The sequence below is a fragment of the Molossus molossus genome, unplaced genomic scaffold, assembly GCF_014108415.1.
Source record: "Molossus molossus isolate mMolMol1 unplaced genomic scaffold, mMolMol1.p scaffold_m16_p_14, whole genome shotgun sequence".
Taxonomy (NCBI): Eukaryota; Metazoa; Chordata; class Mammalia; order Chiroptera; family Molossidae; genus Molossus; species Molossus molossus.
The window spans coordinates 28,556,160-28,575,489 of NW_023425349.1; the positions used below are offsets into that span (position 1 = coordinate 28,556,160).

General features: G+C 41.4%; 1 protein-coding gene across 2 annotated transcripts in view; it reads right to left on the reverse strand.

Moving 5' to 3' along the window:
• PLPPR1 (phospholipid phosphatase related 1) overlaps positions 1-19,330 on the reverse strand; it is a 235,355-nt gene that overhangs the window by 15,739 nt on the left and 200,286 nt on the right. For both annotated transcript variants that reach the window (XM_036261184.1, XM_036261185.1), the window contains exon 4: positions 16,222-16,354. In XM_036261184.1, the coding sequence (XP_036117077.1) occupies positions 16,222-16,354 (133 nt within the window). The remainder of the gene's footprint in view (positions 1-16,221; positions 16,355-19,330) is intronic.

Sequence of the window (19,330 nt, forward strand, 5' to 3'; positions counted from 1 at the left end):
TCATTCCAGGAACCTGGATTGAATTGGATGCTTCATCTGATGTTGGAAAGAGACAACGAGAAGAAGCAACGAGTGTTCAAGGCGAACGTTGTAGACTGTATTCATTTGCCTTCGCTGTAACAAATCACCACACCCTTGTGGCTTAGGACCACACAGTACACCCTCGCACAGTTCTGAAGGTCAGAAACACAAAATGGGTTTCACTGGGCCAATACCAAAGTGTAGGCAGGCCTGCATTCCTTCTGGAAACTCCAGGGTAGAATTCATCCCTTGCCTTTTCCAGCTTCTAAAAGATGCCATCATTTCTTTCTGTAACCACCCCCACCCTTTCAGCAATTATATCGTCATAACCCCGGCTTTCCTTTTCACACCCTCCTTCCCCGACTCTCTCTCTCTCTCTCTCTCTCTCTTTCCTCTTATAAGGACCCTTTGATTATATTGGGTTCACCTTGATAATCCAGGACACTCTCCTTGTCTCAAGAGCCTAATTTAACCACACCTGTAAGTTCCTCCTGTCATGAAGGTACCATATCCACAGTTTCCAGGGATTAGATATGGCCATTTTGGGGACAGGGGAGCATTATTCTTCCGACCATGCGGCTGTTCGGCGAGGATCCTGTGGGCGGGCTTTATTTCCTGGATTTTATCTGTTCTCTGATACATTCCACAGGACGCACCCCACTAAGCTTGAAAACGGATAGGCAGATTTCCTTACAGGAAGCTTCACTGTGCATTCTTTCAAAGCCTAGACAGTTCACGTAGAGATTATCTGTTAAATATATCAAGAGAGGCTCTGCAGAGCCAAGGTGTGTCCAAGCCGCGCGAAGGGATAAAGCTGACTTTTCAAACGCAGCTCGATCATGGGAGAAGTTGGCGAGTGCGAGAGGCAGCCTTACCCTGGTGAACGTCGAGGGCTCGCTACAGTTTCAGTTAAATTTCTACCCAATTTGGACTCCCATATTCAATGTCCTGAAGCTGCAAATTGTGCTGATATCAGCACCCAGAAGTTCATCCATCACAGCAGATGTGGAGACAGGTTTGGCTGAACGCCGCATCCGGCCTTCACTGTGATCCGTATTGATTGCTGTCGTTTTCTCTTCTGTGGCTTTGCCAGGATGCGGTTCTCACCGTGAGAACGGCCCTCAGTGGCTCAGCCAGCTCCGCTCGAAGGTCTGCCCTCTGACAGCAGGCCCTTCGTGGGTCACTCGTGGCAATTTCCGCCCCTCCATCCTGGAAGTCTGAGTGGTTAGACATGTTTTTCACATCTTCGAGCAAGATTCTCCAACAGCAGGTCTCCGGCTTTTTCGAAGGGGCAATAAGTCTGTCTAGACATTCTTTTCCAGGAAACGAGGGTAATTTATGATTTGAAAAGGGAAAAGTGACAGCATTTTCCTCTGGCATTTTATTTGTCAGAAGTGCTTCCAATTAGGGCGGGTTTGTTCTTTCTAAGACAGAGGATGTCGGGGCTCCTTGGCTCGTGTCTGAAGTGTCAGCTCTGTGGTCCCAGTGACGCTGTGACAGGCAGTTCTCTTGGCTGTCATGTGATAACATTGCTAGAAGTTGCTCTCCCTTCTTCTCCGCCTCCTCTGGATTCTGTCTACCTCTCCTGACGGCCGAGCCAGCATCTGCTTTCCAAACAAACGTTTCATTCTGGTGCATTTGATGTAGCCTCAGAAGGGCCCTGCAGCAGCCTGGGGAATCCACCTACCTGGCACAGGCCAACCAAGGGCAGTGGATCTGAAGCACCGGTGATTCAGACAGCGGCAGATCCCACAGGGCTTTTGTGAGAAACGCCAGCCATGCCCAGTACTTAAGCCTGAGCTCTTTGTGTGTATTTTACAAGTTTCAGAAGCTAAAAATAGCTACTTTTGTCCTCAGAGTCAGCTAGAACACCACTGGTGGTCTCCTACATTGCAAGGTATGATTTGAAAGGGATGTTTTAAAAGTATCTAGGCACCCTAAAATTGGTGTCTAAAATCCTTTAAGTGAGATCCTATATTTGAAATTTTAACAGATACATCTTTTACTTCTGTAACCCTTCCTCCTAGCAGGTTTATGTATCTTATGGCTCTGCTCCCAGTGGTCTTCCTTGCTTCAGGGCAGCTGGTTACGTTCCTGAGCGAATTTGCAGCAGACATGAATGTCTAAAGGTAAAGTGCTTTTGATTGGCCAGAGCTTGGTGCTCCAGACACTTATTGCTATTGCTTTGTTTCAGAAAAGGCTTGGCTGGGATCACCAAGAGCCATGGTCTGGAAGACGAGACCACTGACTTTCACAATCAACCCTCGAGCAGAGGAAGCTTCGGCTAAGGATGTCACCCACCCGAGGAGGAGAGAGCACTCCGCCTGGGCTGGCTGCGGGAGTGAAGGGCCACTCCCACGCTCCCTGCCTCATGCTGGCGTCAGACTCCAGGGGAAGTACAATCGCACTCTCCAGAACCACTTTTGGCAATGCAGTTGAAGTGAGTGCTGTGCCCCTCATGGTGCAGCTCAGAAGCCCACTCAGCATGGTGTCAGAAGCAACAGGGCCCCTGGTTAGCCTTGATGGGAAAGGGGGTGTCCTACTGCTTGAGCCCAAGGTCCACCCCACAAGACACATACATTCTGGCATGGAATGAGGCAGGCGGTTGTGAATACCCACATCCCTAAGAGGCGAGGGGCAGTAGAAGGCTGAGGGGACCAGGAGGCTAGGCCAAGCCTGCGATCAGGACAGAGATGGATATCTGTTGAAGATGCCTGTGGTCTCTGTCAAGATGACATGGATCAGCTAAGAAAACCTGGGTATGCTGCTGCTTCTTATTTTATTTTATTTGTGTGTGTGTGTGTGTGACCTAAAAGAGTCTGACACCCATCAGACAAGCCAAAGGATTAAGAAGGAGGAAGATGAAGGTGTTAAAAAGTTCTTATTGTTTTCCTCACAGTTTTCCCTGGATCCATCTGGTTTTAGACAGGATGCCTTTGGATAAGTTAGGATCCGAATGTGAAATGCTGGGACCTGGTCCCTGCTACGGAATCGGTGCAGGGTTCCACCCTTTCACTCAACCCAGAGGTGACAGGAGAAGCAGTGACGTCACCAGGAAATGTGTGTACGGGGTCTCTGAAGCCACAGATGAGTGGAGTTCTGGCGAATGATAGCAGGGCACCTACCAGGACACCTGGTCAGAATACATAACTAAGCTGCTCCTTGCTGAGAAGCACCCTGTTGCTTTGCACCCAGGAGACCTTCATTAGGAAGCCTAGACCCAGACAGTAGGGGAACAGTTAGCAGGGACTGGTGGGGTGAGCAAAGGAAGGACTCATTTTCTTTTAGTCACAAACAGCCTGTGACCTTATGTGGACCCTCTGAACCGAAGGCCAACTGTTCTATATTAAATTATAAATGTGCGATTTTCCAGTTTAAAATGGCATCTTGCTGACAGCCTCTGATAGAGTGTTTCTCAACTGTCAACTAAAATGTACACGGTGACGGTGAAAAAAGATGAAAATTCATAATGCCAACCCAAAGAGAGAATCGACGAGAGGTCTCTCTCTCTCTCTCTCTCTCTCTCTCTCTCTCTCACACACACACACACACAGTTTTACCTATGGAACACTCAAGAATCTCCTCAGAAGACAGAGATCATGGGAGAAAATCTAGGGAGAAAACTCATTTCTGTTCTACTGTCTGGCCCCGACTCAGAGGTCTAGGATTTAGACTGCTGAGTAAATAGGGCTGCTCCTGGAATGTCCCTGAATGGTCTTCTCTCCCCCCTCATTTTCCCAAGTGTATTTAGAGACACACTCCTGTACAACAATCAGGCGGGAGTCGTAGGGCACAGGCATTGGCACCTTGCATCTGACCCGTGTGCCCTGGAGAGCAGTGCATGCTGGGCACTGTGGCTCTGTGTGCACTCTGTCCTTATAGCATTGGGGGTGGGGGTGGGGGGCGGTTTCCTGCTCACTGGAGCCGAGGACCTCGAGGAGAATCTGGGGATTGGATTCAGTGCTGTGCACACCAGCCTAGTCTCAAGCTTACGCTCTGAAGAGTGGACCAAGAGTAAGTCACATCTATTGATAAACACTGAAAGTGTATAGATTTGCCCCCCTGAAGAGTGAATAGGGATAGCTGCCGGGGGCAGGGGATGGGGGGTAGCAAAATGGGTGAAGGGGGTCCCAGTTATAAGACAAATAAGTCATGGGGATGTAATGTGTAGCATGGTGACTATAATTGATAAAAATGTATTGCGTATTTGAAACTTTTTAAGAGGGAAGATCTTAAAAGTTCTCATCACAAGAAAAAAAGTTTTATAACTTTGTGGTGACAGATGTTAACTAGATTTATTGTGGTGATCATTATGTAATACAGTATATACCAAGACGGAATTAATCATGTTGTATACCCGAAACTAAGATATATAGTTATAGGTGAATTATACCTCAATTAAAAATAAATAAATAAATAAGGAGAAATAATCTCCTATTATATGGGGTCTTGGAAAATATTCTCCTATTATAGACTAACATGATGCCATGATGCCTTTTTTGAACACCTTGTCCAGTAGGAATTTTACATTTGTGTGATCACTCAGTGCTATCCATCTTTCATGTTAGAACCATAGTACATACAAGTTCTGCAAGAGCAGAGATCACATCTGATTTTGCTTATCATTGTAGTCCAAGCACCTGTTATCAAACCTAGCAGTTAGTAAACAATAGGTTTACTAACAAATGAATCAATGGATACATTTCTGAAGAAACTTCAGGGACGATTAACAAGAGAATAGGATAAAGGAGCATAGAAACTTGTTCACATTTTCTAATGCATGTTGGGGTCTCACACCCCTGATTCTATTGAACATATGCTTAATATCAAACCATTTAACATGTAAGTTCTAGGGACTATGTATCATTTTATAAACTTCACAAAATCCAGCATAGTGAGCCTAGAAAATAAAGAGAATAATTGAAAACTGGGACTTGATGTATCTCATGCGTCAGGAAACTTACGAATCAAGAGTTGAAAATAAAAGCATTCTACATTCCCAATGCAGCAGAATGAGAAAGGAACATTGAATTGGAGTATTAAGGTCCATACTATACATAGAAAAGACTTCTTACAGGGGATATTTGTGAAGCACAAGGCATCTGGAAGTCATGATGAACTTGGGTCCAGTTTTCTTTAAACAGGCACATCTTTGAGAGAACCATCCCTGTTTTCTGATACTGAGAAGTTGCAGTAGCTGTCAGTTTAAATATTATCACACGGTCACATGGAGGCATGGCTTCTACATGGTTTCATGTGGAGAAATGAACACATAGAGCTTTAAAAAAGAAACGGGTTGTGAAAAACACATAAAAGCAAATTACCTGGGTTATGTTGGTAACACTACTCTCTGAAAAGGGGAGGGAATCCTACTCCTTCCTCAACATCTGTTCTCAACTTCTCATACATTTCTAAAGAAATGTCTACAGCAAGACAGTGTGATGGAAGAGAGCATTCAAGAACACCGTATTGTGTGATGTTGAGAACGCTTGAACATTTCTTTCTCGTGTTCGAAAGTGAACCTGTTTTGTAAATCTTTTGTGGCAGCCTTTCTACTATGATGATCAAGAAACACGGTAACCTCCCCTCAAAACAGTTCCTGGCATTTGTTTTAATGAGAAAATAGATGATAATCTTATCCCACACCAATGTCATTTTTGACAGCAGAAGAGGACCATGTAAGACATTCTTATGTTCAGTTTCCTCCGTGAACATTCTGATTTATCACCGGCGCTTTTTTCTAGATTACATCTTGCTTCAAATCACCATTGTAGATGGAATGCAAGATACAGAAAACTGTAGAGTTCATCCTTGCTTTTTTCCCGCCACATCAGGATTCCCAATGGAGAAATTTCAATGGAGAAAGCCCTTCAGCTGTTGCAGATGTGTGCTCAAAGAAGATGGTTCCTTCAGGGAACAACTGTTTCTTTCAGAAAAGATAGTAAAACGGTTTCCCCTTAACACTCCCTGTTCAAACTGGAAGTTTCCTAATGGAGATTGTCTCTCTGCATTTACCATGTTCATCTCATTTACCTGTAACGACATACTGAGCTGGTGAGATGTGTGATTAGGACTGCCATGGATACTAGAAAATAATAATAATAATAAAGATATAAATAATGGAAACTAATACATTGTGCTTAGTATGTACTAGCTGTTGTTCTAAATGCCTTGAAATATTACTTCTCTTAATCCTCACCACAGTCCTATGAGGTAGACACTATTATTATCTCCACATTTCATAGATGAAGAAATGGAGACACAGAGAGGTCAAATAACCTGACCAAGTTCCCGAAGCTAATAAGTAGAAGAGCTGGGGTTAGAAACTCAATAGTATGGTTCTAAATCCATACTCTTAGACATTACCCTCTAAGCTTGTACTTCAATGTACTTAAAAAAATATGGGTAGGCATCAGGCCATCAAAAAAGCGCTTTAACTCTGTGTGTGCACCCCTCCGCCACACACGCACTGAGAAGAGGCAGGGCTCAGAGCACGCCCCTGATGGACTGCATTCCCTTGTCACAGAAGAACAAGAGTTCTTCACACTTTCCCCAGCAATTTTCCAAAAGAATATGACAGGATACTTTGATGTCATCCTTGAGTGAGGTATTTTCTCATCCCTTTAGCGATGAATCAACATTTTTAATAGTATAATATGAACACCATCGGTGCAAATTGATCTATAGACATCAAATATTATCTTATGCTTCAAAAAGAAGTTTCTGACAGAATTAAATGTATCAGTTCCTTGGAGAGTTAATTTCAGGAGTTCACAGAACAAGATTCTTTGGTCTCTTTCTCCTCTAGACTTGACAAAAACATCAAAGACTGACAAAAGTCTACTTGTCTTGATGATATGGGTTTAATCCTAAGTATAGATTTTATTTAAATTAATTAATCTGAACTTTAGTTACTTTATATCACAGAGTTATGCAAATCATAGAAGAGTTATAAAAACGCTTTGTAAATTGTGAGCTCTCTCTCTACATATATATATTAGTTGTTATTATTTTTATAACTGAGGGAAGTAGATATCCTCAGTATTTTAAATAACTTGACTATAAAGTTAGTTTTGAAACAGAGGAAAGAGACAAGAACCCTGTAACTCTAATAACTTCAAACAGTATATTCTACTCTGTGTTATTTATCCTCTGTATTAATAAAGCACCTTTTAGAATATGATGAGCTGGTGGCTTTTTAAAAAATGTACCCTGTATTTGTCATATTATAACTACTCATCATAATAAGTGAAGATTAAGGATAACTACCTAATAAAGATGGTGGTTAATGCACTAGAAACACCCCCAAATGTTTTTACTAATGAAGTAACAAATATACTTCTACTTCCCTGGAGCATAAATTTAAATGATTTCTTTATGACATGGTTTTATCTCAACAGGAGAATCTTCTTTACTCCCCACCTCTGAGGACAGCGACTCAGTGCTTTCTCTCTCAATTGTCATTCAAAGGGGAGGTTTACACTGAGCAGAGCAACCCAAAGCAGCCTCATTACAGCTTCCTGAGACCGGAGCAGAGGCTGACCCCTGGCTCTGCCTTTTAGGTCAGCTAAGGCTCCCAGCTTCAGCATCCCTCCTCTCTCTGCACTCTTGATCCCACAGGGCCAATCCTGATCTGTAGTAGGAAGAACCAAACATCTTAGTCTCAAAGTCTGCTGGCTTGGCGACTCATGGAGCAGAGTTGAGGTTCCATTTCCCCCTAAGATCCATCTTGGGTTCTACCCCTGATCTATATACCTGAGCTTCAACTCTGGTTCCTGTTGCCGAGTCTAGAAATATCTCCACCTGCCTTGCTCCTGACATTTTTTTTTTAAGGTCTAGCCTCTTGTCTCAGAACTAAAGTTGGGTGCCGGGCGCTGCAAGTTACTTTTAGAGCACCCAGCAGGCTCGACTTCCTCAGTCAGCACATGGAGCCGACCCAGTTCACTGGGTACCTGGCTGGCTGGGATGGTCCCTGCCCTGCTATGAAGGCACTGCCACTTTGAGATAATTCTCATTGTAGAACAGGTCCTTCCTCCCCATTTAAAATGGTATATTTGCCTCCACAGACTCCCTATTTCCCTTTTCTACATTGTTTTTTTCCCCTAGCACTTTTCCAACAAACACTATAATTAATTTATCTTTTTTTTTTTTAATCTTTATTGTTGGATGTAAAATGTGTTACAGATGTTCCACATTTTCCCCCATTGACCCCCTCCTCCCCACTCCCGCCCCCCTCCCACCTTTTCCCACACTATTGTCTGTGTCCATTGATTATGCATATAAGTTCTTTGGTTTATTTCTTCCCACCCCCCCAACCCCTTTCCCTTTGAGGTTTGTCAGTCTAGCAATGAATTTGTGCTTCTTAATCCCTTCACCTTTTTCACCCATTCCCCCAACCCCCTTCCCAACTGGCAACCAACAAAATGTTCTCTGTATCTATGAGAATGTTTCTGTTATGCCTGTTCATTTTGTTTGTAGATTCCATTGTTGATAGATATGTATTCATTGCCATTTTGTTTGTTCATACATTTTATCTTTTTCTTCAAAAAGACCCTTCATCATTTCATATAATAACGGTTTGGTAGTGATGAACTCCTTTAACTTTTTCTTGTCTGGGAAAGTTTTTATATGTCCATCGATTCTAAATGACAGCTTTGCAGGATAGAGTAATTTTGGTTGTAGGTTCTTGGTTTTCATCACTCTGAATATTTCTTGCCTCTCCCTTCTGGCCTGCAAAGTTTCTTTTGAGAAATCAGCTGACAGCCTAATGGGTACTCCCTTGTAGGTAACTAACTGCCTTTCTCTTGCTGCTTTTAAGATTCTCTCTTTGTCTTGAACCTTTTGCATTTTGATGATGATGTGTCTTGGTGTGGGCCTCTTGGGGTTCATCTTGTTTGGGATTCTCTGTGCTTCCTGGACTTGTATGTCTGTTTCCTTCACCAAGTTAGGAAAGTTTTCTGCCATTATTGTTTCAAACAGGTTTTCAATTTCTTGTTCTCTCTCTTCTCCTTCCGGCACCCCCAAGATGCGAATGTTGGCACGCTTGAAGTTGTCCCAGAGGCTCCTTACACTATCCTCATTTTCTTGGATTCTTTTTTCTTTTTGCTGTTCTGATTGGGGATTTTTTGCTTCCTTATATTCCAAATCGATGGTTTGTTCCTTGGATTTACATACTCTATTATTGAAGCTGTGTAAATTATTCTTTATTTCAATTAATGCCTCCTTCAATTCGAACTGTGTATCCATGATTTCTAACTGGTCCTTTTTATGCTCTTGAGGCCCTCCCTAAGTTCACTGAGGTTCTCACTAAGTTCATTGAGCATCCTTATGAGCAGTATTTTGAACTCAGTATCTGTTAGGTTGCTTATCTCCCTTTCGCTTAGTTCTTTTATAGGGTTTTGTTCTGTTCTTTCATTTGGGACCTGTTTCTTTGTATCCTCATTTTGGCTGCCTCCCTGTGTTTGTTTCAGTGTATTACTTAATGAGAGGTATGGGGCTCGCTGAGACCCGATGCTGCTCGTTTGAAAGAATTTAGGAAAAACCTGAAGCAGGATCCAAGACCGGCCAATCCTATGGTTAAGCAAGTGGCAACAGCTTGGGTGGGCCTGAAAGTTGGGTGGGGGCAGGGCGGGGCCTCAGGGAGTCAGCAGGGCGGGGCTACCAGTGTGAGCCAGGTTGCTGGAGTCCCAGATATGGCGACTGTCTGCCGCCCCCGAGAAGGGCTCACCAAAGGAACAAAGGCCTCTGACAGCACGTTTGTCCCGGAGAAAGCCCCCTCTCCAGCCCTCGCTCCAGTGCCAAACAGCTCAGTTCTTCCCTGTGTGTCTCTGGCGCCCCTCGAGCTGCCTCCCCTCTGAGCTTAGAGGGAGCGAGTCCGATAAGTCCGTGCGCCGGCCCTTTAGGGAGCTGCCTGGGGCTCCAGCCGCGTCAGCCTCCCTGAGCCTCCGTTCCCGCTGGTTTTTCCAGCCAGAAGTTATGGGGATTCTCTTCCTGGCACTGGAACCCTGAGCGGGGCACCTGGTGTGGGACGGGGACCCCTCAGTCCTCAGGAAGGACCTTCCCAGCTGAGGTGTCCTCCTGATTTTTATCCGCCACACATGGGTGTGGGACCAGCCCGTCGCGCCGCTGCTGCCCCTCGCGCCACCGCCCCTCCTACCAGTCTGGATGTAGCTGCTTTTTTTTTTTAATTCCGTAGTTGTAGGACTTCCATTCAGCTTGATTTCAGGTGGTTTTGAATGATGGTTGTTCTGTAGTTTAGTTGTAACTTTGATGTGGTTGTGGGAGGACGCGATACCGTGTTTACCTACCCGCCATCTTGACCGGAAGTCCTATTTATCTGTTTAATGTCCGGTTTCTCTCACAAGAATATAAACTCAATGAGAGCAAATCTCTTTCTATTTTGTTCACCAATATGTCTTTAATATCTTAACCAGTGCCTAGTGTATAGTACATACCCAAATAATTATTCGTTGAAGGTTGAATACGATCAGTATCCCAGTTTATAATTTAAGTATAAAAAGTAAATGCAAGTAGAAATGAACACTGATGAAATAAAATAAAGTCTTTTTTCAGATAAAGTACATGGAAATGATTTTCAAAACTGGGAAGGATTTTATAGTTCTTGAAAAGGCTAACATTAGGCTTGTCTCAGGGTGTCAATTCTTACAACCATTAAACACTGTGACCTTTGAAACTGCATTCAGGATATTCACGCTTCATTTAGATCACACTTAATTTATGGCAATTAATTAGTGCTACATGAATTAACTGTTTACCATGGTACTTTCTATTCTGTCCAGTGCCACCAACTCCTTAGACCTGACCTAAACGGCAGAAGACTTGCTTGGAATTTAATTAAATTTTTATTAGAAGTAATAATGAAGCAACTGTACGATTCTAAATGAAAAGCCCATAATAAACAACTTCTGGACAACAGACTATTTTAGGTGACAATAGATAATCTAATCTTGGCATATTTGGATCCATTTTTTTCTTTAATTCAAACAAAAAGTAGTTATTCAGGAAGAGAAAGGTAATTTACTTTTCCTTCTATATGACAAACAAACCAAAAAGCCTCAGTGAATTCTAATGTTTTTTATTACTTTTCAATATTAAATTTAAAAGTTACTATTGAGCTCTGGCTGGTTTGGCTCAGCGGTTAGAGCGTCGGCCTGCGGTCCCGAGAGACCCGGGTTCGGTTCCCGCTAAGGGCATGTACCTCGGTTGCAGTTTGTCCCCGGCCCTGGTTGGGTTGTGCGGGTGGCAGCCACTCGATGTGTCCTTTTCACGTCGATGTTTCTCTCTCTCTCTCTCTCTCTCTCTCTCTCTCTCTCTCTCTCCCCTTCCCTCCCTCCCCACTCTATCTGAACAAAAAATGGAAAAATGTCCTCGGGTGAGGATAAAAAAAAAGTTACTATTAAATAATTGATATTTACAAGAATATGTTTACTCAAGTATATTTGTGAGTGAAAAGGACTGAACTGAACTTATCTTTATCAATTTTGGGGAAAATGTAACTTTATTTTGTTTTGCTACTGAAAAGGAATACAGGTGTTTCTCTCTCTCGAGAACTTACATCTCTGTGTTGGTGTTCAGTTTCATGCAACCAAAGGAAATGGTATAAGGGAAAGGAAGGAGTAGGGAGAAATGAGAAAAGGGAGAAATCCAAACGTGTTGCTAATATGACTATATTTGTTTTTATAAAATGTTGGTCAAATTGGTTAGTTCAGCCAATTCCTTTCCTTTCTTCACACATCAAGTACACAAAACGCAAGAAATTACACAATGGTTTAGAAACGGGTAGAGGAATTTAGCTGTGAGAGTTTATACCTAGCATTTAGAAGGTGGGACATCTCCTTATAATGATAACCTTAGGAAAAAATATATTGTTGGATTTGTGAATCTGAGGACTTCAATCCTCCCTGTCAAGGTCAACACAGTCGTATTTATCTACAGGAGGAGGTGGTTTAATTGGAATGTTTTGCCCTTGACTTTGTTATTCTTGCCATTTCCTCATTTAAAATTTAATTTGGATTTGTGGAATGGGGTGAGGGACTATCTGTGGAAGTCTATGCCACACAGACTGGAGAAGACAGGGCACTGGGGAGCTAAGATGCCACTCGCAGCTCCGCTTTGTACATTGAGGATGACACAGAGCTGGGTCTTCCTTCTGCGTAGCTTTCAGGTTGCCACACTCCTTTTCTTTCTTTCTTTTTTTTAAAAAAAATAATTTTTGGCTCTTTTTCTGATTTAAAATTATACATAGTCCTGATAAAAAATTGAAAAACACAGGACAGAAAAAAAGAAAAAATTTTTCTACAGTTCAAAGTGATAACAGTTGACTTTAAGTGTATTTTCCTTTAATCTTTTTCTGTGACTACATAAACACAGATACATATACACACTTATATAATGTTGTATCCTTTTTATTTTGAAATAATGATAAACTCACAATGTCTTGATGTTTTTCATACAGCACTGTATCTGGAGTATTCCCCTTTCATGAACAATTCTTACAAGGACCATTTTCTGAGGTTGCCACTTAAGGCGATAGCAGTATTTGAAAAAATTGTGTTATTAACTATTTCTAATTTATATTGTGATAAAGTAATTTTAGTCCATAAAAATTCATCTATATTTCTGAAAATTTCCTTAGGACAGATTATTTGGAATGAAATTTTGCGTTTAAAATAACTATTTTTAAGGCTATTGAAATACACGGTCAAATCACTAAGCAGAAAAGGTATATAAACTAATCTCACCAGAAATCTATTAGAATCCCAAGTTTTTTCTCATCCTTGATACTGTAAAGTATTAATGGTTGAAAATATTTTGCTAATTCAATGGCCATTTTTGCCATGTAAAGCTGATTGGATTTGTTGGCAAAGCCTAGTTGTAATGGATTCCAGAATAATTCCGTAAACTGTGAGAGAAAAGTCATGCCATTTCAGCTTAATTACAATAGTTAGCTGAAACAGCTGTCATTTTCTAATGCCAGTTGCATAGTGTGCATTTTGGTACCTATTGGGCTAGAAAACAAGACTGTTAAGCTTTTTAAATGACCTTTCTAATACATTTTGATTACTACCTTATTTTACTTAATTTTTTTCAAAGGAAACATCTCCATTTAAAAGATCTTTATTTTAAGTAGTGCTTTTTTCCTTCTTATGAAAAAATATTAATTTACAGATACTTAGACAAAGTAAATTACCCTTTTCAAGGCAAATAGACACCTAGGCGTCTTCTAAATAGATACTTCCCCGATTTCTAATTCTCCTCTCTGAAGACTTTTCTGACTTTCTCTTAGAAATTGAATTTAATTTCCTAGAACTATGCTGAAGAGTCGTAATAAAGTTAATTAAACAGGAGGCAAAGGAATATTCAAGAATCAGCATTTCTGGAAGCAATTTTCGGAAAATCTGTGATAGAACAGAGTTTATCTCTGCTCCAAAAATTTTATTAAAAATCTGCAGGCATTTTGCAATATGCTGTTGATACAAAGTGAAAAAGATACAGTCCCTGCTTCCCAAGGCATCACAAATGAATAGGAGCAATGGATTAAGTAATCATAGGAATATGGTAAGTGCCAGTAAAAGACACAGCGGGGTCCTGGAAGACAAAGTAGCTAGCAGTCCGGACTGGTAAAGAGGTCACGAATATGCAGCATTCTGAAAGATGAGCAGGGTTTGTGAGCTTTAATGGTGAGAGGGTGGCAATGGGGTATTCTGGGCAGAAGGATATTCTGGGCACAGTAACCGAGGCAACGCATCAATTGTTGAAACACTAGGAGTGCACTGAAAGATTTTGAGTAGGGACATGACTTGATCATATTTTTCCTTCAGAAAAATCTGCAAAAAATGGTTAAAGGATGGCATTTTGCAAGGCCAGGGTGTATGGGAGCCAAGTTGCGAGACAAGATATAAAGAGACCACTTAAAGGGGCAAGACAGTTTAATGGCCTAAACCTGTGGCTGAGCATACATCAGAGTCACCTGGCTGGCTTTTCATAAAACACACCTTACTAGGCTCCATCCCAGATTTTCTGGTTCAACAGTTATGGCCCGAGGCCTAAGAATTTACATTTTGAACAGGTTTCCAAATAGTGTAGGGTGACTTCCAGGTTTCTGATTTAAGCAACTGGGCAGATCCTGATGCCATATAACAACAGAGGGAAAGTATGAAGCAAGTGCTTCTTTATCCCGCTACACTCCCCGCTTTCGAGCTGTTTCCCCTAATTCTCCAAGGTTTACCTGCCTCAGCTGGCTGGCTCCCTCCTCCAGCATCCTTTCCCTAGGAGCCGCATCTCAGGCTGCTGAACTCCAACTGACCTCTCTGAACGTCCCTGGCTTATGCTTCCAGGATCCAGCTCTCTGTTAGTTTACGACAGACCCAAATGGAACTGTGTGTCATTGATTATGAAAATGGGAATTTGATGCTCCTCCAGGGGAAGAAATTTCTGCTTTAATGGTGGTCTTCCTGAAACCACGCCTCAGCCCAGCGCAGCACTCAAGTGGGGAGTTCAGGTTTCACAACAGGCACTCTGCAGGACATTGCTGGAGGGGGGGGGTCTGCTGACTCCTTAGTAAACAAAGGCGGGCCTTGCCAATGTAGAGAGGCAGCCTCACATAGATGACAGATGCCAATTAAAATGTCAATTCTTTGGGCTCTGCCGCAGTTGAGGTGGGTCACAAATAGGTATGATTTATCCTTGTCAAGGAAAAATAAAGTAACTTTAAAAGATACTTCTATTTAATTGTAATCTAATAACCTCTGCTGTGAATAACTTGCTTTAATTACAGATGTAGGGGAAACAGACCAGACAGTGGCCATAAAATTTTCTTCCCTTAAATTATGTACGTGTGTGTATAATATTCCCTTTTTCTCTCTCTCTCTTCTTAGAAAAAGTTACTGTATCCCATTTTGTATTAGACTCTTCATCTGTACAATTAGGACTGTAACCTACCTTACCAGGTGTTGGGTGGATTAAATAAAATAATGTATTTTATTTCATGTATATGTCCTGTATAATAAATATTCTCGTCTCTCCTCTTTTGTCTTGATGATTTGTTATCTAGCCACTGTGCTGGGAAGTGACCGAACTCTAAACATCTTTGAAAGTTACCACCATGGTGTGGAATGCGGGAACCAGACAGCAGTGACGTCATTTTGATGGGGGGATACCCAAAGGAGCCATTTGCAGATTTCCACAGGTCGTTCTGCAAATAACATCAGCAAATGCAGAAGACTACTTCAATGTCAATTGTTGCTGCTTTCCAATTAGATTTTCTTAGGCTTCCCACTCTGCTTCCCTCGCTCCCCTCCAGTCATAGACGTCATTGCAATTTGATGCTGATGTGATGATTTGCTCATGACTTAAAAAAATTCAATAACAGGGAACAAAAGGTTAAGGATGACTAAAAGAATTAAGAGCACGCTGTATTCTGCCCCTCACTTTCTCAGCTGTCAGTTCACACAAGTGGGAGTTTTATCCTTGCTTCCATGACGACCTGATCAGTAGGTATTTAAAGGATCTCATTAGGACACTGTAGTGATTATTTATTGAGTATTTACTGTGTAGGAATTTTGAAAGATCTATATTCTACCTATACCTATGCACACATTCATTCCCATATCTAAAATCATTATCCATATCACCCCAGGAGTTTGTGTAGAAGTCCTAGAAGGAAGGATATAGAACATACCTTAATTATTTCTCGCCATGAACAATAATTAACCTCTTTGTTTTCCAATTTTGGAAAGGTATTATTTTCAAGAACCTGATGGGTTAGATTTTCCATACTTGGTTAAGTTCCCTTCATAACAAAATTACTCATTGGGAGAGCTTTGTCAGAAAATTTGATTATTCCTAAATTCATTTTATTGGTGTCCCTCACTGCCCCCCACCCTTACCTGACTCACCTAAATGGTATATGGCAATATCCAGTCAACATTAAAATATATGTCCAGAGGGAATCTCAGATAAATATTGTGTAGAAAAATAAAGTTGAAATAATTTATAAGATAATTTGATAAGTACTGCTTCACTTTAAGAAAAAAAAATTTGACTTGGAACTATGATCAGGCTCAGTTTCTATACTTGGAAAAATCCTCGAATCACCCTTGCTCAGGGGGGTTCATCTTTAGTACATTTAGTAGGTCTTACCCATCAGTGGGGCTCAGTTCAGCAGGCTCCTGTACTCACCTACGAATCTTATGATCCTTCGGAGTAAGGGGTTCAGGTAACAGCATTCTCCGGTTAGAATTGTTTTCTCCTGGGCAATCAGAGATTCTCTGGTGGACTTTATGAAATACATGGATATCTCACCAATAAAAATCTGCAGAAGGAATGTTTAAGAAATGTCAATTTGGAGAGCTGTCTGATAAAAAAAAACACACAAAAAAACAAAAACAAAAAACCAGTGTCTTCAAAAAACAAAACACGAAGAACTTCTGTTGGAGACGTAGAGTTAGAGGAGTTTGCACTGAACTAATCTCATAGATGCTCTTCTTTGCTCTGCATAATCTGTGGTTTCCAACAAACACTGCCCATGTGTAAGAATCCCCATGCCTTATATTCCCCCTGTAATTATGGAATATACGTTTAGATGAATAAAAATGGTAATACCATGAATGGCACATGGGTGATGGAAATTAAACTATAGACTTTTAAAACTGGAATCATTTATAGATGTTTTCCCTTTTCTTTTATAAGTGAGAAAATTGAAGGTCTCAGGGATTTGGCCATACACAGCCAGACTGTGTCTGAAGTAGGTCTAGAATGTGGTCTCTAAATAGACACTGTCACCCTGATTGTACAGATAAGACGCCCTGAGGTATAGGGGGTTAAATAATTTGTCCAATGTCATCAGAGCTAGTAAGTCACCAACCCAGCTCTGCAGCCAGGAAAGTCTAGCTCCAGAATTCTCCCTCTTAACCACTACACTTTCACTTACTAGAGACTCTGTAAAAATAGCCATTGCATTTGTGTCTCATCATGAGAACATCAAAAATAAAAAAAAACAAATTTAAGTGCAACATGCTTTATCTTTTTTAAAATTTTTATTCCTCACCTGAGGATATTTTTCTATTTATCTTCAGACAGAGAGAAAGGGAGAGAGAGGAAAACATTAATGTGAGAGGTCTGCCTCCCGCAAGACCCTGACCAGGGCAGGGGACCAACAGCAACCGAGGTACGTGCCCTTGGCCAGAATCAAACTCGTGACTCATTGGTCCTCGGGCCTAGGCTCTACCGCTGAGCCCAACTGGCCAGGGCGCAATATGCTTTAAACACTGAAACACTCATCCAATACTAAAGTACAAGAAAGAATAGTGTAGCAGAAATAGAACTGTAGGCAGTCAGAATGGGGTGGGCAGTTGGTAGGAATAGACAGAATTCAGGGTCAGACAGGCAAACAATGGGCCAGCATAGATCACCTTGGCAGGTGCTGAAATATTTTGTGCTTAACATCCCTTGGAATTAACAATGAGCTGATGAGCTCTGCCATGTAAAAATATCTGAATGGCTTCAAGAACTCAGCCCTCCCTGTTTGCCCGCAAGACCTATCTCTGCCAAAATAAGGTGCCAAGGGGCTTTGTTCGTCCCTGCTGTTCATGATGGAACCGCATTACTCTTCTTTATCTTAGTGAACAGATGGGGATACATTCATTCATGCTTGGATACAGGAAATAGTATTTCCTTGAGGGAGTTTTCTCTTATTCCACAGACTAGCTAAGGCATTCTTGCTGTACATGAACCTCTTACCTTATGTTTCTCCTTTCTAGCTCTTATCGCAAATGATTACATATTATTATTGTTATTTTTTGTTATGGGATGTCATACCTCTCTTATTCTCTGTTGTATCCCAGAGGCCTGACCCAGTGGAAGGTACATTGTAGCTAATCAGTATTGAATGAATTAAGCATGTCAGATTAATGAAGGTCTTTTGGAATATAGGTTTAATGAGGTAGACTATAAAAAAAGAAAAATGATTTCTATTATTTATCCTTCCCGACCCACTGAAAATGTCACTGCTCTTTCCAAAGCCTTTCCAGACCCCACAGGAAAAGGGAGACCTGTCTTGTCATTGTTCCCACAAAACGTCACACAGATCTCTGTCCTGACATCTATCCAATTAATTACAATTACTGTCTGTATGTCTCTTTATTTGACTATGATGTCCTTATGGGAAGGACTTTTGCCCTCCCTTGTATGGTGCCTAGAACAGGAGTAGTATATTGTAGGCTCGATCAATATTTGTTGAACAAATAGAATACTGAATCTTCAGAGGATCTACTTTTGGATAGAGCCCTCTGACCTTAATTTCTCTGAAGATGAACACTGCAGAAAATTCCTAGTATGGACCAGACAGCATACATTAATTGGTGTATCACCTAAGAATAAATAAAATCCAAAGACTAAGTAACACAAAGTAAATGATGTCTTTTCAACTGAATTCACTAACATATTCATTTTGGGTTCACCGGTTTCAGAGAGGGAATTGTTCTAGCACTGGAGACACAGCTGTGGGGGTTGGGGAAGGACACAAACAAACTGGTAAATGTCTCATGTAATGTCATGAAATGATTAAAAAGTAAATCAGGGAAATGGGATGGAGAGTGAGAAACATGAGGGAAAAAGCACCATTTGCTGCAGCCATTTCGGAAGCTGAAAACTTTCTTACTGTGTAGAAAAGAGATGTGTAAATTCTAGGACTTCCACATTCCTTGAAGATTTCTGCAACTCGCACAAGAGGGCAAAAAAGCAAGCAGTGTAAGAAAATCTGTACACAACCTAGTTGTTAAAAAGTACATGTACACACCCCAAAATGGTAACAAAATCAGTTCAAGGTATAGCAGACCAAATGGAACTTAGGCATAAGGATATATATGGGGTTCAAATAAACCCATAAGTAAAATGACCCAAGACTCTTGTGTCAAAGTGATTAGCATGTTACTAATGGCCAAGAATATTCAGATCACAACTGAGGTATGAAGCATAAAAGAAAAAAAAGTCAGAGCAAAATATATATCAATCTATATATCTAGTTACTGACCTAATGCCTAGAATATATTAAGTAATCATGAATGTTTACAAAAGGAAGAAAGGAAGGGAGGGAGGGAGGGAGGGAGGGAGGGAGGGAGGGAGGGAGGGAGGGAGGGAGGGAAGAAGGGGATCATTTCATAACGGACACCTTTGTAGGAAGATATTCCTGGTTTGCAGTTTAGACTGATGGACATAAAGGCTGCTGCTGAAATGATCTAGCTCTCAGATCCTAGTGAGTGGGCTTCGTGGATGTTCGTTTTCCTGCAGT